Below are 19,123 nucleotides of genomic sequence, written 5' to 3' on the forward strand. Positions count from 1 at the left end.
AAAAAAAAAAAAACAAAAACAAACAAAAAAAAAAACCATGTATTAATGAAAGATTCTGAATAACACTTGCTACATTTCTTAAAACAACATTTATAAGTTAAAAAAGAAAAAAGTTCCTGTGCTTCTGAAGTTGCTTCATTCCATACATGCTCTTGGCACAAATACTTTTACTTAGATAAAATACACACACACACCAGCCCTTTGCTGGCTTTCTCATGAAGAAAACGCTGACACCTCACATCACCTCCCACCCTATGGACATACACATGAGTATTAGGAACCTCTCTCTCCTCAGTAACTGGATACACAGACAAGTAATCTGATATACACTGTAAAACATTATGAAATATGGTTTACAATAAGATAAAGCAACCTGTCAGACCCAAAGTGAAGCGAAAGTGTGAAATACACAAAATTATTCAGCAAGCATAAACTTGCTTTTATGTGTCGGCGACAAAAGCTCAGAAACAAAATACAATTTTAACTCAGGGGATTGGAATACAGATCCCAATCCCGGGAAGGGGAGAACTAGCCTAAATAATATATGTATACATATACATATCACTGGAACTGTTACACGTAGATGTATGTACTGGGGGAGTAGGGTGTTAGATTTTTGTTAAGTAACAGTTCCAAAGCTAAATTCCAAACTCACCAGTGGAGGCGGATGGCGTGAAGAAATGCAGAAAGCCCTTCCATGATCAAAAGGATGAAAATGGTCAAAACTGCAAAGAGAGCGATGACCGGGAGAAGCAGCAAGACCCCGTAGGTCGTGTCTACGCGGAGGCCGACCCGCATCAGCATGGCCCACAGCACGTCAGATAGCTCTGCAAGGCAAGCATTTTGCAGAGTTGACTTCTGTTCACCTTCAGTGAGTCACTCCGATTAGCTAGTTAGACTGGGTTTCCTTCTGAAACAGTTTTGAATTGTTATCCCTAAAACAAATACACACCCATATAAGATAGACGTAATCGACTTCCCACGTAAAAGTTAACCAGCAACTTGGTCATCTCAAACACGGAGGAAGACTTGACATTCCAGAGAAATCAGAGGCCTGCCTGCCTGCCAGTGAGAGATCCTGACCCAAATAGGGGTCCGGCTGGCTCTGTCCCAACGCAGCACTGGGCCAGGCAGCGGGAAGCCGAGCGTCAGTCCTGACTCGGCTACTCACTGACCAGGTGGGTGACCCTGCACCAGCACCAACCCTCACTGGGCTTCAGTCTCCTCCTCTGTAATGTGAAGATGATGGACCCCCTCCAGCCAGCAAGTTCTAGACCTGCGGCTATGCTTACAAAAATATCAATGGAACAAAAACCTCTATCATCTGGTCGTTTTCCCAAGTACAGTCTTTGCACAGTAATGCAGGAGCTGAACAATGACCGTCCAAAGCATCCTTAATGGTCACTGGGAAAAATTACAACTGTTCGGGGACCTTTCAAAATTTTTGTCAAAACATTTAAAACTCTCTTACTGTTGGTTATAAATGCACAGAGAAATGGAAAAAAAGAGTAAATCTATTCTTAAAACATTAGAAACATGGAGCATTCAATTGCTGGGGCGGTTTGGTAAGAACTTATCAAGGGCGGTTTGAACAGCCTTCTTCTCATGTGACTTGGGCTTGCTGGGCACCTTGACACGGAGTGAGCATCTTCTCTAATACCTGGCATCCTACTTGGCTGTCTGACTCTTTTCTGAGTTTGGATCAGCTTCTAACACGGTATGCTTTGCACCTTCAATGTCCTGAAATACCTCCTGGAGTTCCCGCAGCACCACTTCTGGGACACCTGCACCTTCACCGTGTACATCACCAAGGTCCTCCGGCTGCAGATCTCGCCTCTCGAACGGCACCACTGTCACCACTCCCATGTCAGCTCTTTCCCCTAAACTCCGGTGACAATCCGTCTGCATTTCACTTCCAGCACATCACCGTTTCTTCCTCTGCTGCACTTTTTCATCTCTGTGGGCCAATTCCCTCGGTTCAGCGATCCGTTTTTCAATGCCACGTGGGTTTACCGCCGGCCCACAAGCAGCAAGCACCACCGTGCGCCTTGCTGTCTGCGCGTGAACGGAGCAGCGGGTGCGCAGGGACCAAGCGCAACAGACTCCGAGAGAAGTGATGCGGCTGGTCTCTGACCGTGATGCGCGTCTGTGCTATTTACATAGTGACTTGCGGGCTGAAGGGCCAGCAGTGAAGCCTGCACTTTGTACCCGTACACACAAGTTTTACTGCAGTAACTGAAATTTCAACCATGTTCTTGGGGGACTGCTGAGACTTAACTAAACGCAGGTAACTGAAATCCACGCATCAAAGCGATTAATCAGCATTGTTTTAGGACTTGCTTGACATAACTAGACATTCACACTTGGTAAGGCAGCATGAATACAGTAACAGTAATAACAAAAACAATAATAGTCAGAGCAGAGGGAGCAAAATGCCTACGCCAGATGTTCCCAAGCCTTCTCGGTCCTTGAAGCCCCTCGTGTGTCCCAGTGATTTTTTTCACAGCACCCTGAGACCAAAAGAAATAACCAGGAGACCAGTGCAGTAAGTAGTCAAGTCCAAACAACTTAACAAGTCCCTGTTCACACAGCATCCGAAAAATAGTGCCCTTTCCCTCAAAATTTTTCAGTGTCCCACGGTGCCCCCATGAGTTAACCGAGGCGCTGCAGGGTGTCTCGACACAGAGTTTGGGAGCTACAGGTCTAAGCAAAACTTACGTGCGTGAGCCAAACTGAGTGCCCAGAGCCTCAGGTACGAAGCGGTGTTGGAGATGCATCCCAGACAGTACTCGATGGAATGAATTACTTGAGTCATTAATACTTCTCCAAAATTAAACTGAGAGAGATGACACAACATGTGTTAGACTCCACCCGTGACATGCTTACTTCCACAAGCTACAAGTCTGCTCTGCTTTCAGGATGACAGTGAAAGGACTGGCTTCTGGAATACGGGTTAGGATGTGCTGGCGTGTGAGGAACAGAGCCCTGCTCACAACTCCGCCACTAACCAGCTCCCCGACCCACAGAGCTCCCGCCCCCTTGTCCCCAGGCCGCGGTCCTGGAGGGTGGCTGGACCAGAACTGTGATGGCACAATGCCCACGGCCCTCAGGCAGCCCAGCGAGGTTCTTGAGGTACGCTTAGTAATTACAAAACGTGTAATGAGAAACAGACATCTACCAACCACAAGATGAGGAGACTGTGAACGCGTGTGTGTGTTTAATAGATAAGAGAATCTTAATACAAGTCCGACAAGGGGAAATTATAAAAGAGTCCCTGATAGTGAAAAGGCTGCAGAACACTGGGCAGGATGGCTCCCACATTGTTTCCAGCTCCGCTTTTTGTTTTTTTATGATCTTAAAAACTTAATTATTAATTGTCCCAAATTAAAACACTAAATTACATAATAATTACAAAAGGTTGACTGTAAGAAATTCTGTTTAGTCCTCATCAGAGAGCCAAAAAAGATTCCGAGAAAATAAAGCAGACCAGAGTAACAGACGTGCTCTGTTCTGTCTGCCAGGACTGTGCTTCCCTTCTTTGGGAGGAACTGCTTCTTCTGCCATCTAACCCTGTATCGCACAGTTGTTATGGGCTGAATTGTGTTCCCCCCAAAATTTGTCTGTTGAAGCTCTAATCCCCAGCGTGACTGTGTTTGGATATGGGGCCTTTAAGGAGGTAAGTAAGGTTAAATGAAGTCATAAGGGTGGGGCCTGACCCAACAGGACTGGTGTCCTTATAAGAAGAGGAAGAGACACCAGAGAGGCACGCACAGCGAAAAGGCCATGTGGAGACACAGCGAGAAAGCGGCTGTCCACAAGCTTGGGAGTGAGGCCCCAGGAGAAACCAACCTGGCCAACATCTTGACCTTGGACTTCCAGCCTCCAGAACCATGGGAAATACATTTCTGTAGCTAAAGCCCCTGAGTCTGTGGTCATGGTAGCCCATGCAGACTACTGCAGCAGTCACTGGTCTAGGGATGGCGAGTGACCCCAGCCAGGCCAATCACAGCACTTCCCTGGGACTTTTCCTCATGGTAACAAGCAGGGAAGTACGCTTTTCTCTGACTGAAGAAAATAAGCCCAGTGCTCACTGTGGCCACGGTTCCAACACCAAGGGGCCAACTGGCTTCAGAATATGAAGCAAACTTGCCAAGAAAAATGCTGGGATTGAAGATCCAAAGCCCCACCCTCCTGAGGCCCACTCTGCCCCGTCCTGATGTGGGCCAGCAGATTCCCCTTGAAGCCAGTGTGAATAGGGTCTCTTTCTTACAACTATGGGCAAGTTCTAATGAAGACGAGAGTCCTCTCAAAGCAATGTTCACGGCACCTTAAGTCACTCAGCATCACAACTTGTAACGTTAACACTATAAATCCCACTGTAAGACTGAAACTCACAAAATGTTAACCGAGAATCATTATATTACGATGACAATTGTATGACCAGAACAGCATGCGGAAAGCTTTGAGTAACGGTTGTTTTGCTTTGAATTTTGTTTTCTAAGGTGATTCTTATCACTCTCATAATGATGATCATCTCTGTGCAAGCCTGGCTCCTTACCTAACATCACCAACAGTAACTGAAAAGGTTACCTCTTCACACGTCACTTCTCTACATCCATCTTCCATTTGGTTGTTTCCCTCTTCTATGTCTTGGCTTCCCAGCAAAGAAACTTCTTCCTCGCTATCTTTCCTTACAAGTGTGTAACCACTCTAAAAAAACAACCCAAAGAATACAGAGTCAGTGCCTTTAAAATCACAAGGTTGTGACAAAATCAAAGTTAGCGCCCCTGGGCTTCCCTGGTGGTGCAGTGGTTGAGAGTCTGCCTGCCGATGCAGGGGACACGGGTTCGTGCCCCGGTCCGGGAAGATCCCACATGCCGAGGAGCGGCTGGGCCCGTGAGCCATGGCCGCTGAGCCTGCATGTCTGGAGACTGTGCTCCGCAACAGGAAAGGCCGCAACAGTGAGAGGCCCGCGTACCGCAAAAAAAAAAAAAAGGGCAGCAGGGCTTCCCTGGTGGCGCAGTGGTTGAGAGTCCGCCTGCCGATGCAGGGGACACGGGTTCGTGCCCCGGTCCGGGAAGATCCCACATGCCGCGGAGCGGCTGGGCCCGTGAGCCATGGCCTCTGAGCCTGCGCGTCCGGAGCCTGTGCTCTGCAACGGGAGAGGCCATAACAGTGAGAGGCCCGTGTACGGGGAAAAAAAAAAAAAAAAAGTTAGCGCCCCTTCGATTCTTTTAAAGATTCAGTTCTTTAGGAATAAAAAAAAAAAGTCCTTTAAAAGAAAATGAGCATATCATACCCGCTAGGATGGCTATTGTAAAAAAAATAATAAAAAAATTTAAAAAAAAATAAGTGTTGATTAGGGTATGGAGGAACTGGAACTCTTGTGTATTGCTGGTGGGAACATAAAATGGTGCAGCCACTGTGGAACGTTTGGTGGTTCCCAAAAAATTAAACAAAGAATTACCATTTCTAGGTATATACCCAAAAGAACTGAAAGCAAGGACTCCAACAGATATTTATACACCCATGTTCTTAGGAGCATTATTCACAGTAGCTGAAAGGTGAAAACCCAAGTGCCCATTCATGGATGAACTGATAAGCAAAATGTGGTCTATCCATATAATGGAATATTACTCAGCCTTAAAAAGGAAGGAAATTCTGACACAAGCTACAACATGGAGGAATCTTGAGGACATTAGGCTAAGTGAAATAAGCCAGTCATAAAAGCAGAAACATTATATGATTCCACTTATATAAGGTACCTAAAGTAGTCAAATTCATAGAGACAGAAAGTAGAAGGGTGGGTGCCGGGGGCTGGGTCGAGGGGAAATGGGGAGTTAATATTAATGAGTAAAGAGTCTCAGCTCGGGAAGACGAAAAAGTTCTGGAGACAGATGGTGGGGATGGCTGCACAACGTGAATGCACGCAATGCCACTGAATGTGCACCTAAAAACGGTTAAGATGGAAAATGTATGTCATGTATATTTTACCACAATTTATAAAAAATAAAATAAAATGAGAAACTAGACACACAAGAAAACAGTCTGGAAAGAAACTCAACAAATGGTTCACACTGGTTATAACTGGGTAGGAGAACTTAAGGGCACTATTTTCTATATTTTCCACGTTTCCTTTAGTTATGTAATTTAAATTAAAAAAAAAACCTTGAAAAATCAAGAGGCAAGAATAAGGAACAAAAATGATTTAATTATGGCAAGCAGTACTGAGGGATTCGGTTCCATCTCCTGATAGGTTTGTGGTTCATTACCAGAGGACCTGTTTCCCGTGCCCAGACACGGCAGGCTCTTTGCACCACGCTTCTGCAGGACAGGCAACGCGAAAGTTCTCGATAAAGGAAGCTTTGGCTTTTAAATCAGAGTCTGGGACCCCATGGAAGGCGTTTTCTTTACAAACCTTTCACAACTAAAAACAGACTTTGCTCACCATTTACAAACCCACACTTACCCTACTGACCCCAAAGCAACTGCGCCCATGGTGAAGCCACAACAAGAAGAGTGGCTTTCCCAAGAAGAGCACAGGGACAGACAACGCTGTGATGACCAGAAGCAGCCTCTGGATGTGCTCCTGTTGGTGCAAAAGGGGAGGAAGCTGGTTAAAACGTGAAGATGTGCTAACAATGTCACTGGTGTACTTAAACTAGTGGAAACCAAGTAAAATGTCTCTTTATTGATTAACAAGGAACATAAAGTAAACACAAGCTAAATTACATTTGCCAGGGTGTCTTTTCCTTTCATTTCCTAAACTCACAGCTGATGTGCATGGCATCACACAAATGCACGGTTATAGAAAAGCCATTTTTGGAGAGGGCCAGCGTGCCGTGGTACAAGTGCCAGTTCTCTGAGGACCTGGCTTAGCCAGAGGTTGATTTTAAAGAAACTGGAAAAATGGATGGATGGACAGCCCTCAGGAACCCTCCAGTAATACATTCTCTTCCCACCAGTTTTCATGGCTACTGAGGGGCATCGAGTTTGGATTACACAGTCTGACCAGGGCCCCCAAGACAGCACTCAGAGCAGGATGGCACCCTCTTGGGATAACACACAGAGGAGCAGAAAGCCCCTCTGTGCCTGGGAGGCCTGTGGAAAGCACCTTTAATCATTCTACTGATGAAAACAAAAAGGCTATCAGGAGGACTTCCTTTGAGTTCTTCACAGTGGAAAACACAACTGCTTACCTGCCCTGGATAAAGACCACCTGTGTCACTAGCCGGGAATAAAAACATGTTAATAAATTCAATCAGAATGCTAGGAGCGACTCTGGAGGTTTCTGCTGAATAAACCAGCCACTTATAGACAATCATAAATATAAGGTAGCCAAAGATGCAGAGCATGAAGAGAAGTTCTGGGATGGAAACCAGGTAAATGTTGAACTTCTTCCTGAAATGTCTAGGGAAAAAAAAAAAAAAGGAATCCATCAACCCATGAACAACATTGGACTAAGAGAAAAAGCAAAGAGTAAATTAATCTTAAATTCTCTGTGACAAAGTCTATCTCAGCATAACATCATCTGTCTTACGATTCAGATGTAACCACGAAGAAAAGAGACGTGAGGACAGTAGAGATGACTAGTGCTTCACTGTCAGATCCAGCTAGAGAAAAAAGACATAACTTCTTTCCCCTAATATACCAGCTCTAAGAAGCAAACAAAAGTTTTCTGATTTAGAAAATGAAAAAAAGATATGGCAAAAATCACCTCTGGAAATAAACATGAATGTACATGTTGCACGTCTCCCTCACTTGAACGTAAACTCCATGAGGGCGAAAACTTTCTTCTGTCCTCCTCACTGTTCAATCCCTGGTGCCTAGAACAGTGGGGGGCACCGTCTACGTGCTCAACAAATATTTGCTGAATCAATGAAGCTGCCAAAAACCTTATCATCAAAACAGAATTGGGGCTTCCCTGGTGGCGCAGTGGTTAAGAATCCGCCTGCCAATGCAGGGGACGTGGGTTCAAACCCTTGTCTGGGAGGATCCCACATGCCACGGAGCAGCTAAGCCCGTGCGCCACAACTACTGAGCCTGCACTCTAGAGCCCACAAGCCACAACTACTGAGCCCACATACCACAACTACTGAAGCCCACGTGCCTAGAGCCTGTGCTCCGCAACAAGAGAAGCCACCGCAATGAGAAGCCCGCGCACCGCAACAAAGAGTAGCCCCCACTCGCCACAACTAGAGAAAGCCCGCGTGCAGCAACGAAGACCCAACACAGCCAAAAATAAATAAATTAATTAAATTAAAAAAAAAAAAAAAAACCAGAATCATAGGACTTCCCTGGTGGCTCAGTGGTTAAGAATCCACCTGCCAATGCAGGGGACACGGCTTCAAGCCCTGGTCCGGGAAGATCTCACATGTCACGGAGCAGCTAAACCCGTGCGCCACAACTACTGAGCCTGTGCTCTAGAGCCCAAGTCACATACTAAGCCCATGCGCCGCAACTACTGAAGCCTGCGTGCTGCAACTACTGAAGCCTGCACCGCCTAGAGCCCATGCTGCGCAACGAGAGAAGCCACCACAATGAGAAGCCCACACACCACAACGAAGAGTAGCCCCCCCTCGCCGCAACTAGAGAGAGCCCGCGTGCAGCAGCAAAGACCCAACGCAGCCAAAAATTTTTTTAAATAAAAATAAAAATAAATAAAAAACAGAATCATATTAATACAACAAACCACTATGCTGGCTGCCTTTAAGATCCATGTAGTCTACCATCAAGAAGCAAAGTTTAAGAAATACCAAAAACTTGGCTTATAAATACTGGTTATAAAATAATCTGTACTTACAAGTGGTTAAATATTCCCAGAATGACTCCAAAAGTCATGTGAATAATTCCTAAAATCACAGACATTTTCATTTTGAAAGAGTTCAGAAAAGTGAGGCGATTTGTGGCCAAGTTCCAAATCTAAAGACAAAACAAAACCAAAAAAGAAAACTTTAACTTCCTTCAACTGCCTTAGGAGAAAAGTGCTGTTCCTTAAGGAAACTGTGGTCAGGTTTTTTCAAGTTTCCAATTATGTTAACAACATTAAATTTTACCAATTATGTTTAGAGATGAGAATGAACATTTAGGAGAGACCTACCTCGGAGAGCTCAGATTAGGGAATGCTAGACTTTTGTCACTGAGTTTTTTTCACTACTGTATCACATCACTCCAAACCAATTTCGAGGTAGTTTCTAAGCTTTTCTTTTAAGGCTGAGATTCCTCGTGAAGACCCCTGGGTCTAGGGAAATGCTGCCTGGGCCTCGTAAGCAGCAGCCTGCTGAGCTGTGTTGGGGGCAGGACAGGGGCAACCCCGGCCCTGGCGCCACGGCTTCACTTTCCTTCTCCCACACTTTTTCCCTTTCAAACAACCACCTCAATAAGCACCATGATAAGCCTAAGGTCCCTTTCCACTCTAAGATTCCGTACTATTTCTCTCTACATCAAAGGGTAAAAACACAATTCACTTGTACAAAGAAGAAATCGAAGACACAGCGCACATTACGTGGCTCCGGGAGTGCCACTTCTCACTAGAGTAAAACAGGTCAGGAAGTAGGACAGACCGTAGCCCCAGCTCGCTGTGGTCCTGTATTCGGGCACTGACCCTGGCTTCCCAAACGGACCGTCAGCTTCTTCTGTACAGCAGCAGCCTGACTCAGAACACACGGTGAGCCTCTGGCGTCCAGGCAGAAACCCCCAGAGTACCACCCCCTCGCGTACAACCACCTGAACTGTGCTGAACAGTCTGAGAAACCGCTGCGACAGTTAAAGCGAGGTGGCACTGGGAATTCCCTGGAGGTCCAGTGGTTAGGACTCCGCGCTTCCACTGCTGAGGGCGCAGGTTCGATCCCTGGTCAGGGAACTAAGATCCCACAAGCCGCGTGGCTCGGCCAAAAATTTTTTAAATTTTTAATTAAAAAATTAGGTGGCAGCACCGAGGAACCCGAGAGAATGGGGGGGCGGGGGGGACACTCACGGGGTCAATGCCAAAAGGATAAGGGCCTCGGAACACTCCGGGAACACTGGGATCCAACTGCAAAACCCTGCTGTGCCTGATGACGCTGTCACTGAAACAAAAAGCAGGGTGAGGGCCTCCTGCGAAGGGGGAAGGAGACTCGGAGAAACTCCCCTCCACCTAAGACACTGTCTGGCAGCAGGACACTCACTTCCAAAGCATCATCTTCCTCTGCTCCGCTGGGCTGTGACTGGAGCTGTACATGGCAGACACGTTCCACCCGGAGCCAAAGAGGTTGACCGACTTGGAAAAGCAGTCGTTGTAGATGAGGCCCGTGTACACTGAGAACAGCCCCATCAGCAGGAGGATGTAGCGACCGTTGAAAAACATCCGCATGATCTGTGGGGAACGAGGCGGGGGGAGCGAAACAGGACCACTGGGAAAACGAGCCGATGTGACCGACTTAGTTTGGGCACCTTCTTAACCGCTCCTCTCAGGGCTGCTCAAAAGCAAGCTCACGGCACAGACGCCCCAAGGGATGAAGGCCCACCCGCCCCCACCAACCATGTCTCAGGTGGGTTACGGTTATCGCCCCAAACTGAACATCTTTAAATGTCTCTTTTTCTAGTTAAACAGAAGAGAATCACAACTAATGCTGCCCAAACAGATATAATGAGCCCGAGTGTTTATGTTTTTACCTCTTGTGACTGACTTAGTCTGGGATGATCTTCATTTAACACCAACAGGAGGGCAAATAAGAACATCACAAAGCCATGTCCAAGGTCTCCAAACATCACGGCAAATAAAAAGGGGAAAGTGATGATGGTAAAGAGAGCTGCGGGAAAAGCAAGTGATTTCTGATTCGCAGCAAAGGCAGAAAATTCTAGTTAATTCAAACATGACCACATACTGTATAATGATCTTGACCTTCTCCCAAATTCTCAGGAGAGAATTGATGGGTTAAAATTAACACTTTATACTAAATAAGATAACAAAACAGTAATAGTGGGCCTACTTTTCCAAATATCTATTATATTCTTATAGGGAAAGAAAGCAGCAGTGATGCGTAAAATGTATAAAACACAAAGACTGGCCAATTCAGGCTTCCAACCTGGGTTCACTTCTCGGTAACTCCCAACCCCGTAGGCATCCACGATGTTCTGAAACCCCTCGGTGAATTTGTTGGTGCGGATGAGAGTCGGGGGGGTCTCTTTTGTTGGGATTGTGTTCATGAATGAGGGGATCGCGGCACCGCTCTCTCTCTTTCACATGAAAGAAAAGAGACAGAGAAAGAAAAAATTACCACCCAAGGGCTCTTTCAACAAATCTTAGTTGGCTGCCATGGAAAGGCCCCTGAGCACGTGGGAAAGCACTGACCACCCTCCTGGAGGTTCAAGTACAGCAGAAGTGACAGGAGGAACTGAGGAAGGCTGCTGGGGGACGTGGTCTTGGAGAAGGAAGGACCTAGCAAGGCTGAGTGGTGGGAAGCAGGCGGGGACAGGTAGGACAAGAAAAAAAAATTTTGCCGTACTGACATCTTGGTTTTTCTTGCCTATTTTTCAGTGTTACGAGGTAATACGGTAGCTGTCTCTAAATTCCTCTTGAACATTTTTAAGAGCTAAACCACTATCAAAACCGATGGTACCTCAATAAATAAGAATCATCTAGAGCTTTAAAATATATAAATAGAATAGATGTCCCATACTCCAAAATAACTGATTTATGTATTTCCTTCTTTCTCAGCACCACGTGTTTTACATCTGTGCCGTAACAGAATTATGTGATGAGACAAGGTGGTTAACCAAAATCTCCTAGAAAAACTTGTTTCCTTAAGTGCCACTTGAAGTTTGTAAACCTGCTATTTCCAGTAAAGAACTAAGATTTTTTGTTGTTTTTTTATTTTATATTGGAGTCAAGTTGATTTACAATGTTGTGTTAGTTTCAGGTGTACAGCAAAGTGATTCAGTTATACACATACATCTACTTTTTTTCAGATTCTTTCCCATATAGGTTATTACACAGTATTAAGTAGAGTTCCCTGTGCTATACAGTAGGTCCTTGTTGGTTGTCTATTTTATATATAGTAGTGTGTATATGTCAGTCCCAACCTCCTACTTTACCTCTCCAAGAACTAAGTTTTGATACAGAAAAAACCCTCACAGGAACGTGGGAGACTGACCCCACAGCCCAGGAGTGGAAAGAAGATATTATTCACAGTTTAGAGGCTGTAATAACAGAGATGGATGGGTTCAACTATATTTAACAAAAAACTTCTGCACGACCAAAGCAAACAAACAGAAAGAAACACCAAAAGACAAGTGACAACCTGGGGAGGATATCTGCTCTCGTATCATAGTCAACAAGCCAAGGAAATTAATAAGAAAAAGACCAACAACCCAGTAGAAAATGGGCAAAGCATATGAACACAGCATTCACCAAAAAGGTGAAAACTCAAAGGCTCTTCTTAAACATACAAAAAGATATTCAACCTCACTCAAAATAAGAGAAATGCAACAATGGGCAATATTTGCCAAAACTGATCCAGCAATTCCATGCTGGGAATTTACCCAGAGATAGGTTTGTGCACGTCTGAACTGGCAAAAAGGTCAAGTGTTAGTCACTGCACTGGTATTCATAAAGTTAGAAACCACCTAAATGACCAGGGACCTAGTTCAATAAGCCATGGTACATCCACTCAGCAGGATATTAAATAGCTATTTAAAAACAGGGAAGTTTTCTTATGAGAAAAGAACAGTATGAATAGCACACAATCTTCTGTGAAGGAAGGGAATTCTCTCCCTTTATATATTCCTATCTGCTTATCTATGATTAAGAAACTCAAAGACATAAGAGAAGTAAAACAAGGGTTGTCTTTGAGCAGAGGAACTGGACATATGAGGCTCTGGATAGGAGGAAGCCACTTCACTGGGTCTTTTATATTTTTTAATTTTTTTTTTTGACTTTTAAACCATGTGACTGAATTCCTTACTCAAAAGAGAAAATTTAAAATGCCTGTGCAAATCACTTTGCTGCACACCTGAAACCTTGTAAATCAACCATACTTCAATTTAAAAAAAAATGCCTGTGCACACAGAGCCTCGAGGGACCAACTCTCCGTAATTTCAGTTCAGAAGAGTGAACACGGTGTCCTCTCCTCCGCTATCTTATTTCCCGCGGGGAAGGGCTGGCAGGAAGCGGAGGGCCGCCTCACCGAGCCCTCCTCCAGAGCAAGGCGCAGCTCATGCAGATCGGCCTCGGGACACCAGACCTCGGCAATGAGGCACTTGTTGGTCACGTCGAAGCTACACATGTTCAGCATATGGTAAATGGCTTTCATCTTCTTCACCTGGATGACGCGGCTGTAGACTGACTCGGCGGCTTTACAAAGCACTTGCCTTAAATAATCCTCGGTTTTGTGAAGCACCTGGGTGAGGACAAACATGGACTTTCAGCAGAGTGTCCACTGGGCACCTGACCTCCTGAGGGACTTTCTCCTCGGTGATGGGGGGGGCGAATTCCAGGCACCTGCCTCTCTGGGGACAGTTAAGGAAGTTCAGTCCTTCTCCTCCAGGCCCTGGAGCTGCCTTTCCAGAAAGGACCCCAGGGCACAGGAAATGGTTAGAAGTCGTGGTCCCTGTGGTGGCATGATGGCCTGGCTGGGTCCAGAGAGCTGGGGGCCTGGGTCTTACCCACTCCCAGCCTGAAAATAGTGCAGGTAAAATTACAGCCAGCACTGTAAATGGGGCTTGCTTGTCCTCTCTGATCAAGAACTACACTCCAACAGATCAAAGATGACCAGACTCTTCTTTAAAGCCCCATCATGTAGAAACCATCTAGGTTTCTAAGAGCCTGCTAAAATAAAACTCCCACGAAGAGGAGGGAGGTGCCATTCCAAACTCCCTAAAACACCTTGATTTGTCCACAACCAAAATTTTCCACATTAAAGAAGAAAGTAAATGTATTTGTGAATGTTTCACAAACCCTCGGACAAGGAAGCAAGTTTCTGCGTCACTCACAGTGTACAGATCTTGAATCCGGGTGTTCAAGCCCTCCTGGATCTCCCTCCGCTCCTCGGCGTTACTTGGGTAGGGGTAAACGTGGCAGTGGTAACTGGAAGACAGGATTCGACACAGCGCCACGGCTCTCAGAACTGCAAGGAGCTACGTCAAAAACTAGAGCTCAATTCAGTCCACCGCCTGGGCGTATTTCCTCCCAAACCAGAATAAAAGCAGCCCGCTGGAAGAAAAAGGTGCAGGCACAGGCACCCAGCCATGGTAAGGCCTCGCACACGGATGCTCAACAAATTTTCTACGGAATTCCACAGATTTAGTGAACCCTGTCTCGGCTCCACATTCCATTCCTACCCTCGATGATTCCCAAAAGCTCATTCCCAACTCCAACGTTCTGAAATTCACCACCACCCTTGGGCTGGAAATCATTAAACAAGTGTAAAACATAAATCAAAGACAAAGAACATACAACAATAATTACCTTTTTACAAAAAAGAGAAAATCGGGGGAGGAGAAAGCTCTGGATGCCTAGCAATGGCCTCTGACACAGGCTTCAGTCAACGTCCTCTGGGGCCACGTGTGACACCAGGACGCAGGGGAGGCAGAGCCATGCCCCCCCAGCTGCAGCCACGCCCCCCTCAGCTGCTGCGACTCCCATGCTGCCTTTGTGGGGTTTTTTGGGTTTTTTTTTTTTTTTTTTTTTTTAACAGCCTCAGTGTTTTAATGCCATGCTTTATGTTCCTCTTTAAGCTCTGGCTACTAAAATTAAATTCTTACTCCAGCCTTATCCTAAGCAATGATATCTGTGAAGTCACAGGTTTGTGTGCTGGCTATCGTTTTTCTAATCTACATAAAAAATAAATATATACCTATTAAAGTAAGAATAGGCTAGTCCACGTATCACCTAAAGTTACTTTCCATAACACCAGTGACTGAGTACCAAACTCTGGTGAATATTGAATCCGAAGGAAATAACCAAACCCCACCCTTACTTATCCCAGCAAGAAGCAAGGCCAGCTAAAAGTTCCCCAAGTATAAGAAAACAAAAGGCCATTCTTTTGAGTTTTCGTGTGGTTTTGCTTGCTTTCCCACTGGTGACAAGACTAAGTCACAGACCGATTCTTGCTGCGATACTGCTCCACGTTTACCGGAGGCTTACGTGGTACAGGAGTCTTTTACTTGTACCATCTCATTTGGCAGGCAGGCCCCTCCGAGCCCACCCTCTCCACCATCTGCCAGGCCCCCTTCCCCAGGGTGCAAAGAAGGTAACTGCAGAGGGCTGGGAAAGGATGAGCCGTACGCTCCATGAGGACGGATAAGCCTACGCGTAGCTAAAGGCAACAGAAAGGCACCAAATATTAAAAGTGGATTCCTTCCCCAGTTGAACTTGAGCCTTCATTCCCAAGGGAAAAAAATCAAATCTGGGAATGTTCTTAACATGGTGTCTACTTTTAAATTATTTTAAGTATTACACTGGCGAGAGAGATGACAAATTACATGTTTTAAAACATGGTATTACAGCAAAGAAATTATGTAACAAAACTCAGCAGCCTCGGCAACCACTGTATTTCTCTTCAGAGACACATTTCAAGAAAACTAGAGGTTACTGAGGATAAAGAAGTAAATGAAATAAAATGTTTCTTCTTCTTACCAGTCACATATCTTCTTAACCTTGTGGCCAATCTGCTCTCCCCAGAAGGAAATCAAGAACACATACCATTTGATGACTTCTCCCTGCAAAGAAGAAAGATAACTGTTACTTCTCGGTCTAGAACTTTGCAAACTCTGGCAGCTCACACTCTGTCAAAGAGTTAGTTCATTCATTCATTCATTCATTCATTCAACAAACACTAAACACTGCCCATCCTCATTATCTGCGGATTCCATAATTGCAGATTCACCCCAGAAATCACTCATAACCCCCAAATCAATACTGAAGCATTTATTCACTCATTTGCGGACATGCAGAACGACAAAACTTTTGAGTCACCCAATGTGCATATTCCTGCTGAGGTCAAACAAGGTGACCCTCTGCCTTCTTATTTCAGCTCATACTGTAAACAAGTGTCCTTTCTGTGGTCTATTTAGCACCAAGTTTTTCACAGTTTTGTGCTTTTTGTGCTGATTTCACTGTTCAAAATGGTCCTCAGAGTTGTCTAGTGTTTCCGAGCACAGGAGGGCTGTGACGTGCACTTACGTGTGTCCCATAAGCTTTGTTCAGACAGGCGTGACGGTGCGGTTGGCAGTGAGTTCAATGTTAATGAATCAACAGTATATATTAAATAAGGTGTCTTTAAATAAAACAAGGTTATGTATTGATCGGCTGACAAAAGCATCATGACCAGAGACTCACAGGAACCTAACCCTGCGCTTCCCCTAGGAGCAAGGGCTCAGTTCTCACGGAGACCGTACAATGTTAACTACTACAAATAATGAGAATTGACTGTATTGACAAATATTCTACAAACAGAACTGAATAGGTTTTTGGCCAATTTGCCAGGCACTGGTTCCCAGTGCTAGGAATACAGCAGTGAACAAAACAGACAAAAATCCCTGACCTGGGAGGGAAGGGAGGGGAGGGACGTTTATATCAAGTTAGCAGCAGGAGACACCAGGAAAGTACATAATACAGCAAATGGAGACGAGGACGACAAAGACAGTAAAGCCGGGAGGGGTGACAGGGAGAGAGAGAGGCTGGGGGCTGAGCTTGTAAATCGGGCATGGAGGGCAGGCCTCCCTGAGAAGGGGACATCTGGGCCCAGAGGAGTGAAGGCGGGGAGGGAGCGAGCCACGTGGATCCTGGGGAAGAGCCTCCTGAGCCCGAGGGAAAGCTCGTGCAGAGGCAAGACGAGGGGAAGCGAGAAGGCCAGCCTGGCTGAAGAGGAACGGCCAGAGGGGTGACAAGATGGGATGCCGTGAGACAGGAAGCCACGGGAGGGCTTTAAGGCGGGACGGGGGGTGTGGTGGGGAGACGCTTTGACTCGTTTTACAGGGATCACTCTGGATGCTGGGCGGAGAAGAGCTGAGCTGGCACTTACTGAGACAGGCCAGCCTGGACGGGCAGGTCTGGGGGGCAGATCGGGAGTTCAGTTCTAGGTGTCACATGGAAATGTCTTCCAGAAACTTCAAAGGTAGGGAGGAGCCAGTTAAATAGAAGTCTGGTATTCAGGGGAGAGGTCCAAGCCAGATGTATACATTCGAGGGATGGTATTTAAAGCCATGAAGTTACACGGGATCCCTAAGGGCACAGAGGAGAGAAGCAATCCAAGAATTGAGCTCTGGGGTGGAGGGGATGGGGAACAGGTTAGGGAGCTTCAGGCAGAGCAGAGGCACTTGGGTCCCGAAGGCAGGGACGCGGGGCAGCCGGGAACGGGAGGCCAGGGAGGAGTCGGCTGAGGTGTCTGGGAGGCTGGTTACGGGGAATAAGGAAGCGAATCGCACGGTTCATGAGCCGCACTGAGGATGAGGAAGGCCATCTTTGTCGCCGTCAGAAGAGAGTGAAAACACCGAGAAAGAGATGTCAGGATCGCAGGTTAGAGTCCGAGCAAACGGTGTTATAATGAATGTGCACAGGTAGCTGCAGAAGCGGATAGAGCTCTGTGTGTGTGTGTGTGTGTGTGTGTGTGTCCATGTTTTGACTGCTGAAAGGGCCCAGAAGCAACGACACTCCAGTACCTGATGAGAACTCAAACACCAGATCCTTGTTTCTAAACTCCATCCCCTACTAAAAGGAAACAGCAGTCCTTGAAGGAATGGCTGACTCCAGACAGAGGCAGGTACCATCCTGTGGTGCCAGAAAGTAAGGGATTGCTCAGTGAATGCTGCAGACGTGCCAAAGGCCAGAGGAACACACACGAAGGGACTCCCAGTGGCCAAATCAGGGACAATTTGGACATCAAAGTAAAAAGGACTGGGACTTCCCTGGTGGCGCAGTGGTTAAGAATCCGCCTGCCAATGCAGGGGACACGGGTTCGAGCCCTGGTCTGGGAAGATCCCACATGTCGCGGAGCAACTAAGCCCGTGCACCACAACTACTAAGCCCACGCTCTAGAGCCTGCGAGCCACAACTACTGAGCCCATGTGCCACAACTATGAAGCCTGCATGCCTAGAGCCCGTGCTCCACAACAAGAGAAGCCACCGCAATGAGGAACCCGCGCACTGCCAACGGAGAGTAGCCCCTGCTCGCCGCAACTAGAGAAAGCCCGTGCACAGTAACGAAGACCCAACGCAGCCAAAAATAAAATTAAAAAAAAAAAAAGTAATGTTTGTGAAATTCTTACCTAATAAACTAGGATATTCATGTCTAAAAAGTGTTTAAAAAAAAAAAAGAAAGAAAATACCCAGGGGGAAGAAAGAAATGGTATTTATAATGAATTTGATTTTGAAGATTCCTTAACAATTTTATAAATAGTACTGTGTCAGGGAACACAACCACCTAAGACATAATATGGAACACAGATGTATGCAACATAAAAAATACAAATCATAAAACCACATGAAACTGCCTGAGTCCAGCTTTGACAGAGAGACTGGTCAGCATCTAGAAATGATACTGACAAAGGAGAAAATGGCTAGAAATCTGCTCTGGGGTCTGTGAGGACTTTAAGGGGTTGACCCAAAAGGTATTAAACATGACACTATAAATAAATCCTAGAACCTGAGTAAAAGTTACCAAATCAAATCTCATATCCTCCCCAGAACAAGGACTAACAGAATGCACAATGAAACATAAATAGCGACTCTCTCTGAGCAGGAGGATTACAGGTGACTGATTTTCTTCATGCTTTCTATATTGTTCCCAATTTTCTGATAACAAGTACGCATTTCCTTTGTAATCATGGTAGGGGGAGGAGTTGTAGTTTCAAGAGATACGTATCTGCCAATTATACTTCAACAAAAAAATTAGAAGTGAAGAAAAAGTAAAGAATTTTTTTAAAAAATATATACATCTCTAACCATGTCTCCATATTTCTTCAGACATTTAATGCCCTTTAACAAATGTGGTAAAAACTCAGCACAAAAGAGCTTAGACATTGTATAGAAAAAAAATTTTTTTACAGAGTAAATGCTCTGCGTGAGAATGATGGATATGTTCTTTTAATTAAAGAAAAAACTCAAAGAACATGTAAATGCTACTTCAGAACAGTTTTAATCTTC

The 19,123-nt window shown here is 45.6% G+C and overlaps 1 protein-coding gene across 2 annotated transcripts in view; it reads right to left on the bottom strand.

Moving 5' to 3' along the window:
- Nucleotides 1–19,123, bottom strand: part of ATP6V0A2 (ATPase H+ transporting V0 subunit a2) — a 35,208-nt gene that overhangs the window by 1,108 nt on the left and 14,977 nt on the right. Inside the window, exons 7-19 of one of the 2 annotated variants that reach the window (XM_060118806.1) lie at nucleotides 15,617–15,699; nucleotides 13,972–14,065; nucleotides 13,167–13,379; nucleotides 11,067–11,217; nucleotides 10,654–10,790; nucleotides 10,167–10,354; nucleotides 9,977–10,067; nucleotides 8,804–8,922; nucleotides 7,200–7,410; nucleotides 6,470–6,589; nucleotides 4,591–4,710; nucleotides 2,719–2,836; nucleotides 656–827 (exon numbers count right to left, since the gene is read on the bottom strand). In XM_060118806.1, coding sequence (XP_059974789.1) covers nucleotides 656–827; nucleotides 2,719–2,836; nucleotides 4,591–4,710; nucleotides 6,470–6,589; nucleotides 7,200–7,410; nucleotides 8,804–8,922; nucleotides 9,977–10,067; nucleotides 10,167–10,354; nucleotides 10,654–10,790; nucleotides 11,067–11,217; nucleotides 13,167–13,379; nucleotides 13,972–14,065; nucleotides 15,617–15,699 — 1,817 coding nt within the window. The remainder of the gene's footprint in view (nucleotides 1–655; nucleotides 828–2,718; nucleotides 2,837–4,590; nucleotides 4,711–6,469; nucleotides 6,590–7,199; nucleotides 7,411–8,803; nucleotides 8,923–9,976; nucleotides 10,068–10,166; nucleotides 10,355–10,653; nucleotides 10,791–11,066; nucleotides 11,218–13,166; nucleotides 13,380–13,971; nucleotides 14,066–15,616; nucleotides 15,700–19,123) is intronic. The other variant, XM_060118807.1, reaches the window with a different exon arrangement.

Source organism: Mesoplodon densirostris, chromosome 15 (genome assembly GCF_025265405.1).
Source record: "Mesoplodon densirostris isolate mMesDen1 chromosome 15, mMesDen1 primary haplotype, whole genome shotgun sequence".
NCBI lineage: Eukaryota > Metazoa > Chordata > Mammalia > Artiodactyla > Ziphiidae > Mesoplodon > Mesoplodon densirostris.